This window comes from Pseudonaja textilis, chromosome 3, assembly GCF_049901715.1.
Source record: "Pseudonaja textilis isolate UNSWEBS1 chromosome 3, rPseTex1.2, whole genome shotgun sequence".
NCBI lineage: Eukaryota > Metazoa > Chordata > Lepidosauria > Squamata > Elapidae > Pseudonaja > Pseudonaja textilis.
Window position 1 is genome coordinate 109,223,543 of NC_141992.1, and position 12,408 is coordinate 109,235,950.

The following is a 12,408-nucleotide window of genomic DNA, read 5'->3' on the forward strand; positions in this document are numbered from 1 at the left end:
GCCACTGCTGAAAACTTGCTGACATGAATTCTGAACTTCTGTCAGTTTGCAGCTGACATACCTGTTGTTTATACCTTCTTTCTACGAAGCTTACCCATTGCATACATTTCTTTAGCACCTCTATTTTACTCTTTAGTAAATAGCAGAACCCAAATCTGCTGTAGTCATCTACAATGACCAGCACATACTTTGCTCTTCCCAAACTGGCTTTTATTGGCCCAACCAAATCTGCATGTATCAGCTCTGGAGCTTTTGTTGTCTGTCTTGTGCTACTTTTGCTTACTGAGAATGCCTTGGGCATTGATTTATATATTGCACAGTCCAAGTATGCCTTACACCCCTTTAAATTTAAACTCTCCAAACTGTTTGCAAAACTCTGAAGCTGGCATGGTCAAGCTTTCTATGCAAGAGATGAACACATGAATCATGTGCCACATTTCCAAATGTTTGGGCACATTGAACCTTTTGTCCCTGCAACACATAAAGATTATCCTGTTTTATGCCCTGTGCACATACACTTCTATTCCTTTTTATGAGACACTTCCCATTTACAAATGTGGTCTCAAACCCCTTTTGGTCTACACTAAATTATGCTCCAATATGTTACTAAACTTTTCCTCCAAACATGGAATCAGCACACCTTCTTTTGCTGTGACTTTAGCCTTCTGGCCATTTGCTAAGGCTACTGCATCTTCTCTAGCTGGATCCATTCTGAAAAACAGTTTTGAATTATTAACAATTGTTTGACTAACCCCACTGTCTATTAACCATTTGTCTCTGCTATTACAATAGCTAATTTTTGTAATAGCAGCTTGTCCATCTGTTGTTTTTCTCCCTTGCAAACAGTCTTTCTTCAAATGATTCTTATCACCACAGATGAAACACCACCTTTCTTGCTATTTCTTCGTAGAAAATCTTTGCTGGGCTCTCTGGTCTTTGCAGACATCCTGTCTGTTGCCTTTCTCTATCTGCTCTTTGGGCCCCCACCTCAGGAATTTTCCCTTGTGGCATCTTCTAAAATGGTGTTTGTTTTCTTCAAAAATCAAATAGGCTTTAATGGCTTCCATTCATAACTCCTGTTCTGGTTTGCACTCAAAAACAGCTGAAACAATGTCCCACATTTCATCAAGACTATTTAACACCAACAGCACCTTCTGAGATTCAGGAATCTGCATTCCACACTGTTCCAACTCAGTAAATAGAGTCCGCAAGTGCAGCAAATGCTGCTCCACACTCGCTTGTGGCTGTAGCCGGACTCTATACAATTGTCTCAATAATTGTACAATATTGCATGCTGATGCACTCACATGCACACTTCTCAATTTCAGCCAAACCTCATTTGCAGTCTTTAAATCAACTACATTCAACAATTGTTCATCATCTAAACTTAAGATGATGTAGGCCAGTGCCTTATCATGTTTCCTTTGATCTGCTGCTGCTAATGGTGCATGGGGTGGATTAATAACAATATCCCAGAGCTCCTTAGCCTTCAGGAAGCATTCTGTTTTGCAGCCCAAATAATATAATTCTTCTGTCCCAATCGAGGCAGAGAGTTCTCCTTGAACTCAACAGCCATCCTGCAAGCCTTCTCAGCCTTGTTTTCTTTTCCTTTTAACACAGTTTAATTACAGTTCAGTCTTCCTGTGTGCTTGGTGTGCTCTGGGCCCATAACCTGTCAAAGTTTGCAGCAATCCAACCAGTGCACAAGTAAATAATTCATCAGGATTCATTTATAGAAGAAATTTGTTTATATACAATAATACATAATATGGTGCATGTTTACAATACCCATGCCGCTCTTGCAATGTGGTAGCAAGTACAAGGATAAGAAGCAGAAGCAGAAGCAATTAGAACTACCAGAGTCACAGAAGCTCTATTTATACAGACCAGTTACCTTAAGCCATGCCCAGTCTCCAGCCATCTGGCATGGCTCACAACAGGTGCTGTTTCTTAGTCAGAAAACAGTTCCCATTGGCTGACTTGTTATGTCTATCCCAGTTTATAATTTCTTATATACTGACAAACTACAGATATATCAGCCTGACATCAATACCTGGGAAGATCCTGGATAAGATTAATAAGCAACAGATCTGTGAAACCCAGAAGCAAGCAAAGTTATAACCAGAAATCAGCAAGGGTTGGTCAAAACAGATCATGTCAAACAAATCCTGTTTTATTCTTTAACAAAGTGACTAAATGAGTGGACCAGAGAAATGCTGTGGACATAGTATACCTTGGATTTCAGTAAGGCATTTGACAAAGTAAATCACAATCTACTTCTTGGTTAGAAAAATATGGGATTGACAGCAGCAGCATCAGATGTATTAGTAACTGACTGACCAACCGCACTCAAAAATGTAATCCTTAATGGAACTACATGGAGGGAAGTAAATAGTGTGGTATCCCAACGTTCCATTTTAGTCCCAGTACTCTTCAATATCTTCATAAATAATTTAGATGAGAGAATAGCCAACACCCAGAAGATAAGCTGAAAATCCAGAAGGATCTCGACAGACTAGAGCAGGGGTCTTCAAACTTGACAGGCAAGTTTAAGACTTGTGGACTTCAACTCCCAGAATTCCTCCTCCAGTCATGTTAGCTCAGGAATTCTGGGAGTTGAAGTCCACAAGTCTTAAACTTACCAAGTTTGAAGACCCCCTCGTTTGGACGAGAGCATTGGGCCCTATCTAACAAAATGAAATTCAGTGATGAAACAAATAAGATTTTACACTTAAGAAAAAAAAGTCCTAGGAGGTTAGCCACTTAAATATGAGTCAGCAGTGTGTTGCAAATTTACAGACAACACCAAGTTGGCAGGAATCGGCAACACCCCAGAAGATAGGCTCAAGTCAGAAGGATCTCAACAGATGTGAACACTGGGCCCTGAAATGTTACATCCAGTTTTGGTCACCACAATGTGAAAAAGATGTTGAGACTCTAGAAAGAGTGCAGAGAAGAGCAACAAAGATGATTAGTGGACTGGAGGCTAAAACATATGAAGAATGGTTGCAGGAATGGGGTATGTCTAGTCTAGTGAAAAGAACTAGGATGCCATGATAGCAGCCTTCCGTTATTTGAGAGGCTGCCACAAAAAAAGATGGGGTCAATCTGTTCTCCAAAGCACCTGAGGGCAGGACAAGAAGCAATGGATGAAAACAAATCAAGGAGAGAAGCAACATAAAACTAAGAAGAAATTTCCTGACCGAACAATTAACCAGTGGAACAGCTTGCCTTCAGAAGTTGTGGGCGCTCCATCACTGGATGTTTTTGAGAAGAGATTGCACACCCACTTACCTGAAATGGTATAGGGTCTTCTCCTTGGTTGGGGAGGGTTGGACTGGAGGACCTCAAGGGTCCCTTCCAGCTCTATTATTCTGTCTCAGTATTCTATTATTCTTTCTATGATCACATGTATACATCCCATCAAGCCAAAGAAAGTCCAAAATGGTATAGGATCTTCTGCCTTGGGCGGGGGGTTAGATTAGAAGACCACCAAGTTCCCTTCCAACCCTATTATTCTATGATGTTGGAATACTTTTGGGAAGTTTTAATCATTATGCAGTAAGCTTGGGAGATGAACCAAGTTTGTATGGTTCTTTGGAACATCAACAGGATGGGAACCATCATAGTAATTTATTAAACCTGAGTTGCATGTATGAATTGCAGCAATATTTGTATTATATTTCTATAAATCTCTCTCTCCTCATCTCTCTTTTCTCCATCAGGCTTCTGAAGAGAAAATCCGAACAACAGAGACCCAGGTGCTTGTAGCATCTGCTCAAAAGAAACTTCTTGAAGAAAGACTAAAGCTTGTGTCTGAACTATGGGATTCAGGAATTAAGGTGCATCTTAATCATATCTGGGTCAAGCCAATAATTAGAATTCTAGGCTATCCCTGAGTTTAGTCACAAAGGATCCTAAGTCTGCCTGATGCAATATAGCTCCTCAGCAACCTGTTCTATTTAAAACCTGATAATTTAACCCAATTAACAGTGTCAGTTTGATCATCTTATAATGCAACAGGTATTAGCTTCTCGGCTAACACTACATTCAGAGTTATACAGACACTCCAAAATTACAAATGACCCTGTTTTAAAGTTACAAGAGTGCAGTGCCTCTATGGTCATTTGCCCTTACAACTGACCACAGGAGTGCCCCTCCAATTCTCTTTCCTGTCATCCCACCTCGACAGCACTTGTATCTGCTCCCCACATGCCTATCACACATCACATTCATTTTTTGAAGCTCCCTGGACTTCATGTTGGAGAAGGCAGGCAGAGGCCATGTGTCCCTGAGCTGTGCAGAGACAACTCTAAGGCAGCTGCCATTGTATCACACTTCCTCATAGGCAGGGAGAAAGTGGCAGTTGCCAGACAAACTTATTCATTTTTTTGCTTTAACAGGGTCTGCACATCACTGCAGAAGCTTCTGAACACTAGAAAGTTTCTGCAGCGCTGTGCAGATCTCATTAAGGCAGCAAAATGAAACAGTTTGTCCCTGGGCCATTTCCAGAACTGCCCATGTGGCTGCACAAAGAAGCAATCCATTCCAGCTCTCTGAAAGGCCTCAAAACTCTTCAAAAATTAAGTGCGGAGGAGGGTGTTTGGCCTGAGGGGTGGAAATTAGGCCACAAGCCTCAGGGGACCCAATGGGAGTGGGAAAAAGGGCTGTTGGGACACACTGTTATGTATGGGAAGTAGAGCACACAGCATCTCAGGCAGTGGAGAACACCTTGGGAGTCAGGTGGGTCTGGGCCTGTGCTAGGCCTCCAAGGATCTCCCCCACCCAGGAGACATCCCACACTCCATTTAATAATCCAGGCGTTCATTTAATGATTCATTGGGGAGAGCGGGGATGGGAAGGTCATTAGGTGATAATGACCTTAACAACCTGTGATAGTACCATAATAGGCAGGCTCCATTACAATCATATTTCAAGGGCTCCCTTTGTGAGGATAACCAAAAAATAGCATACATTTGTTATTTGATTGTTTGAAGTTTAGTCCGTGTGTTTCATCAGTAGAGAATACATTCACCTACCCTGGGAAGGTTTATAAAACATTCAGAGCTAACAACATTCCAGCTCAGAAGAAATGTTTCAGCTGATCTTTCACTCTTTTGTTTCCCCAAGCCCAACCCCACTGACCAATCCACTAGTAACCAATATACTTCCCTGAAGTTGTTTTGAGAATCTCTGAGGTGCAAAAATTCACTCTCAGGGCATTACGGCTTGGGAAACTGGCTGGGAGAGAGCTCACTCTGGTCCCTAAGTGCTTGTCTCCGAGCTCACTGCCCCCTCTCTTTTCTGTCTTGGAATATGCTCCGCTCCCTAAATTCCCAAGCAGTTATAACAAAAGCAAGCTAAAATGCCAGCAAGCCTCCTCTCCCTCCTCCCTGCCCCCACTTTCAACAGGATGGCGGGATCTGATATGCTGCCTCTCCTGAACTGTGATGTCAGTCCTGGGAAACAGAACAAAACAAACATGGAACGAAGAAATAAAAAATGAGAGGCATGCCATTTGGGTTTGTCCAGTTACCGATTGTGGAAGCATTTAACAAATCTAGAGGCCTTAACATGGCAAAGGTCAACCTGTTCATTCTGAGCTGTAGGGAAATCTTTCCATGCCACTAAATGCTAAAGGGTTCCCCTATGTCTATGGGAGTCTAAGATTTCTCTAATTTCAAAGTGTTGCTCCCCTTCTATCATTAAAGGTTATGGGGTGGTGGAAGTTTAAGTCTAAGGGGAGAAGTAATTTCAGGCTTCAATAAGCTACAATGAAACATGGGGTGGACCTGTCAAAGGGACTTGGGCAATTCTAATTCTAGTCACAGATTTAATAATGCATTTACCGTATATACTCGAGTATAAGTCGACCCGAATATAAGCCGAGGCACCTAATTTTGCCACAAAAAACTGGGAAAACTTATTGACTCGAGTATAAGCCGAGTTTTTCAGCACATTTTTTGTGCTGAAAAAAAACCCCCTCGGCTTATACTCAAGTGAGATTCCCTCTGAAAAAAAAAAAATGGTGTGGAGCTCCGGAGCTGGGCAGCCGCTTCCCTGCTTCCGTGTTTCCTTTGCAACTTGTAAGCATGGGGGTAATCGGAAGCAGAAAAGTTCTTGCATGAGGATATATTGTTTTTTCTTTATTTAACTGTTTTTAGGGGAGGGGGGAAAGACCCAATGTCATGTGAGAATGCTCAGACACGAAATCTATCTGCCTGAAAATAAGTGTGTGTGTGTGGGGGGGGGGATTTTAACAGAGGGAAGACATAGGGAGAAGGCAAAAGCGACAGAAGATCCTTCAGGGGAAACTGAGGGGGAAACTCACCCTTGGTCCAGATGAGTCCCCTTCCCCGCCCCTAAGAAAGCAGAGGCAGCCAGCAAGGGCAGGCAAGCCCCGCTTCGCGGACTCCGTCCATCCTCGCTCCCACCCACCCACCCAAAGCCACGAAGTCCCCCAATCGCGCAGCCCAGAATCGCCCTCCCCTCGGGGCAGCAACGACGCCTGGTGTTTCCTGAAACAAGAAGCTCCGCCGTGCAATGAAAGCGCCCTGGCTCTAGGCTCAGAAAACAACGCGAGCCGAGGTGGCTTCGTTTCCTCAGCCCTAGCTGCTTTCAGTCCCCTCGGGAGGGGGAGGAGGAGGGGGCGGCAGCGGCTCGCATTGTTTCTGAGATCGCAGAAAACAACGCGAGCCGCTGCCGCCACCTCCTCCTCCCCTCCTCCTCCCGAGCGGACTGAAAGCAGCTAGGGCTGAGGAAACGAGCCACCTCGGCTCGCGTTGTTTTCTGAGCTCGCAAGCCTAGAGCTCAGAAAATAATGCGAGCCGCTGCCACCCCCTCCTCCTCCCCATGCTTACAAGTTGCAAAGGAAACATGGAAGCAGGGAAGCGACTGCCCAGCTCCAGAGCTCCACACCATTTTTTTTCAGAGGGAATCTGACTCGAGTATAAGCCGAGGGGTTTTTTTTCAGCACAAAAAATGTGCTGAAAAACTCGGCTTATACTCGAGTATATACGGTAATTTGGAAGGGCCCTGCAAACATATCTCTCAACTTCTTTTTTTAAAAAAAACAAATTTTATTAATTTTACAAAACAATATACAGACAAACAAAGCATAGGATATAATAACATAAGAGATCTTTTTCTGAAAAAACCAATAAGACATCTTATTTAAAAACAGAATAATTCCAAATTATCACATTTCCATATGAACACAATTTAATATATATATATTTACCTTATCTGTTCAACTTCATATCTTATCCCAACTTCTCTTTATTACTCCCTTTCCTTCTATTTATTCAAATTATATTTCTTTTACTTTAGATTGTATACATTTTTTATATCCATCTGTCTTATTTACAATTTCATTGTTCCCTTCCAACATTCTTTTTACATTCTTCTAAAATTTTATTAATTCAAACGTAGACGTACAAAACACAAAACATAAATACCTAAAACTTCTTTTAGAAAGCGGCTTACCCCGGGTTACCTCTTTTTATACAGACATAAATCAAATTCATACTCACTTAATATACTGTTTCATATCTTAATTAACATTCTGTATTTTCTATATATTTTCTCTCCTCTATTCACTCTCATAATTCTATTATATTTATTTCATCTCATTTTAAATAATTATACTTGCATCTTTTGTCTGTTCTCTTCAATTATCTATTTATCTTTTCTTTCTAATATAATATTTCTCCTGTAATCATTGGTTGAAGTATGACAACTTTTTATCTTTCCCCTAAATTTGACACTTGAAATAATACATACTTTCCATACTGATTCTGCTTAGCACAAAGTACTACATTTTGAAATAGTGAAACAACAATAAAAAAAGGGATTGAATTTATAGTATAATCAAAACAATATTCCATAGAGAAATAAACTCTTACTTTTAAACATTTTGTATATTCCCTTTAATACATTATTAACTCATAATATTTCAATTTTCTAACTCAATTTCAAGTACTAATATCTACAATACAATCTTACATACTTTTGCAGAATCATATATTAAATTATAATTGACCCTTTGTCTCTGAAAAAAAACTTTTTTTTAATATCTTGTTTTAAACCTTTATGGCTTCTCTTCCCTTTTTCCCTCCCTTTCTTATCAATTCTAGTCTTTTTACCCCCCCATCTCTCAAATTCCACTTTTTTGATTTTCCCTCTCTGTAGTGTTTCTCTTTTCTGTTGCTTTCTGGCATTGTATCGATTTTTCATCTTATTTTCCCCTTTCTTGGTTGCTTTTTTAGGTTCTGAATTCTGCATTTTCTTTCCTCCCTTATTCTTTTCAGCTATGATTTTTTGTCCATTAAATTGTATTTCTTGGTAAGTAGAAATCGCCATTTCCAAAAAACGAAAGATAGATCCAAGAGAGTCCTTGCCTTCTTGTTTATCTTGTTGTAGCTTTTGAAATTCCATTTGTAATTCTTGCACAGATAATGCCATTTATTATTATTATTATTATTGTTATTATTTTTTAAAAGAGCAACCCAAATGTTTCTAGTCTTTCAAGAAATAGTTCCCCAAAAGTCACAAAGTCACAAAGCAATCCAAAACAAAGCAGACTATTCCATTAACACTTTCTTCTTCTTCTTCTTTTTTTTTCCCCTTCCTCCTGGGATGAAATTCAATTAGACCGTTTCAAAATAATTTTTTAGAAGCTTTATTGTCATTAATTTCTAATCTTATAAACTTCAAGCAGTCTTCTTCAATAAAGTCTTAGTATATTTTTTTTTACCTCTTCCTTCCCACTTATAGCAATAAACTTTTAATTTTTAATTCCAATGTTCCAAAATCTTTTATCCCCTTGGCTTTAATTTTTAGGTTTATTTACCTTCTTAGCCCAAGCAGGTTTTCCAGAGGTTTCCCTCCGTAGGGAAGGAGAGTGAAAAGAAATAACTTTCCCTTTCACTTTCTTCTGCTGCTTACAGTCTTTCTGGGAACAATGTAGCAATAGAAAGGCAAATTCCAGGTTTTAAGGGCTCCTCTTTGTCCCGGCTCAGCCAAAGAAAAAACTTTCACTTTCTTCCTCCTGCACTTTCTTATCCAGCTGCAGACTTCTTTGTGGCGGCCATTGATGACCGCCGCTCCACCGCCTTGGGAAAAGGGGGTTTTGCCAGCTGGGGAGAGGGTCTGCAACACCCCCAAAACCCTGTCCGGATCCCCCCTGTCTTCAGCTGCCTCTACAGGGCAGCTATATCCCCCAAATCCACCCGGATCAGGGGCACCTCAGCAGCGAGCGCAGCAGGGATCGCGCGGAATTGCAAATCCCTGCTGCTGCCGAAGCCTTGCAAACCGGAAGCCATCTCGTATCTCTCAACTTCTTTGATGGTTGTAAAGATTGCAGGAAGTGGGTGGTAAGGTAGACATAGTTGACAATCTTAAATGGCTTGGTTTCTGCACACTTATCGGCCTGCTTCTTATAATCTGCACAAGGTTCCTTCAGACTCAAAACTTCCTTTACTACTGGCCTTGTATTTTGCAGTTGAGAGATCCACTCCTTCAGTGATGCGACTGGGGTGGTCATTAAGGGGCAATTTTGGCATAGTCCTGCCCATTAGCCACTCTAAAAGGAGTTAATCCTATGCTGCTATGCACAGAGTTGTTGCATACCACTTCATCAAAGGGCAACGTTAGTCTAGTTATCTTGCTGGTAATTGGTATAACACCTAAGATATTGTTCGAGTACTGAATTTGAACATTCACACACACACCCATTAGTTTGAGGATGGTGATTTGAATTCAATCTCTGATCAGTTCCCAGTAATTTAAGGAATTCCCTCCAAAACTTAGAGGTGAATTGCACCCCTGTCTGAGATAATGCGCTGAGGGGCTCCGTATAGTCTATAGACATGGTGTAAAAACATTTTGGCCAATCCCTGTGCTGAGGGAATCATCTGATGGGACAAAATGCACTTGTTTAGAAAATAGATCAGTTATCACCCATATAACAATATTCTCAGAGCTTTCTGGAAGTTCCATGATAAAGTCCATAGAGATCTCTTTCTGGGGTGCTGATGGCTCCACTAGTTTTTGAAGGAGACCAGGGGTTTTCCCTTGTCCATGTTTGGCAGAGGCACAGACAGGGCAACTTGCCACATAGCTCTCAATGTCTCTTTTCAGAGATGGCCATCAAAACTGTCTTTTGATTAGGTGTAGAGTTTTTATGAAGCCAAACTGCCCAGCAGACTTGGAATCATGACTTTTCCCCAGAACCAACAGCCTCTGGCTTTCATTACATATAGTCCTGAACAAATGTTTCCATGGCTTTCGATTTGACACATACGTTATAGATTTATTTAATTGGATCAAGCTTTCTTGGATGTTACAGATTATACAAAATCAAAATCTTGTTCACTGATTGAGCCTAACATTTAATTAATATCTTTTCCAAGCCACTAAATAAAAGAATAGAGGACTCAAAAAAATGTACCCTATGAGAATAGGTGCTGTCCATATCACATGCCTAACATTTAATTGGTATAAAATTTGCCATTGCAATTCAGCAACTTGGGCACAATCTCTGTATTTTAGAATTAGAGAAAAAAGCCTGTCAAATTAAAAGAAACAGATATATATATAAAACTCATAGATCAATATTATATACTCTCAAGATTTATAAATATTCTGGAATTGATTTGTTTTAAATTGCATTGAAAAGGGTTAAAGGGTTAAAATGTTGTTTTTTCCTTCTGGCTGGCCAGTCCCAAATGCAATCTATTTTATTTATTCATATGTTTATTCAGTGTTAATATGTTTATTTATATATACATATTAAGTAGAATAGACCAGAGCACGAGATATATATATATATATATATCTCTCGTGCTCTGGTCTATTCTACTTTTCCCTACTCCCACATCCTTTTTTAAAATGGAGACCTTGTACATTATACAGACTGATGGGTAGTTCTTGATCAAAAAAGCCAACTCTGAGCTAAAGATGGAACTATTTATTGCAACACTGATAAAGAAATTAGTGTGTTGCAATATTGTAAGAAATGCTGGATATATGACCTCCTGCAGGGCATTAGTCAGACTTATTCATTTTAATGTGTCCTGTAACATAACATAGCATATAACTGAGGAAAACTGAAACGATGATTCAACAGTCTGAATAATGCACATGTTCAGTGGCTCCATGGTGGGAACGGGGGAGTTTACCTCTTCTGAAAGAGGTCAGGATGTAAAGTGAGGCCATGCAAATCTGGAATAAGTTTCCTGAAATTAATAATGCACGTGCATTATTCAGAACAACTATCAGTTGTTTTTACTGAGAAAACTGCAGAGGACCAGAATTTTTGGAACCAGAATAATGAAAGGTAGTTTCCATCATGGTGTACTAACTTTTTCTTCTTTTTTCTATATTTTCCAGGCAGAGATACTTTATAAGAAAAATCCCAAACTACTAAACCAGTTGCAGTACTGTGAGGAAACAGGAATTCCACTTGTTGCTATATTGGGAGAACAAGAGTTAAAAGATGGAGTTATCAAATTGCGTGATGTGGTTACTAGAGAAGAGGTGTGCTTGCCATTTTATTTTATCTCTTGATATGAGATCACTCACTAAAAGCAGGAATCATTATATTCTTTGTGGTCTATAAGGTTATTTTTCTTCTTGCAGATATTTCATTACCAAAATAGTTAACATCCTCTCAGATTTGTTCTATCTTAATGGGTCTTTACAGCTAGTTAGTACCCATTTCTGATTGACCTGTCTGGCTCAGTTTATTGCATTATCTGGGTTCATTGTGCTGGTGCCTCTTACTTATCTGTTGATTGCTAAGTATGTGTTAAGAAAGGATATGCTCCAGACTGTTTGTTTCCATCTTTGGCCTGTGTTTGCTTTCTTCTTTTAATACTTCTTAAACAAAGCTAATCTTTACATGTCTGTTAATGGCTGATCTATCAGAATGCCAAGATTCTAGGAATATTTTTGTTTGGGTGGTTAGGCATCTTTCTACAGTTTCTCAGATGAATTTGTGATTTGTCTTTACCTTGTAAAACTAAAGAATTTGTCTATGTATATTGAAATTAAACAAATTAAAAGACACATATAGATTTATAATTTATATCTTTATAAATTTATCTTTATAATTTTTTTAAAAGTAATCCAAAGCCAAAAAGGAAGTTCTATGATAAAATGATTCAGGATAAAAATTTATATTACATTTTGTGAAAATAAAATGGCAGAGGCCAACTAGGCAACTTTGGACCAATCACTTTCTCTTGGCCTGAAGTAGAAGGCAAAGGCAAACTCCTTCCAAAAATCTTGCCAAATAAACTGCAGACTATTCCAGGGAGTCGCCAAGAGTCAACATTCACTCAATGGCACAATTAAAAAATGGTAGGAAGGAAACCCTTAGTCACAATCGCAGAGTATCACCAGTTC

General features: G+C 39.7%; 1 protein-coding gene across 1 annotated transcript in view; it reads left to right on the forward strand.

The window, feature by feature from the left end:
• The window catches only part of HARS1 (histidyl-tRNA synthetase 1), a 39,195-nt gene that overhangs the window by 25,392 nt on the left and 1,395 nt on the right, over positions 1–12,408 (forward strand). The window contains exons 10-11 of the mRNA XM_087930574.1: positions 3,726–3,842; positions 11,392–11,538. Of these exons, the coding sequence (XP_087786700.1) occupies positions 3,726–3,842; positions 11,392–11,538 (264 nt within the window). The remainder of the gene's footprint in view (positions 1–3,725; positions 3,843–11,391; positions 11,539–12,408) is intronic.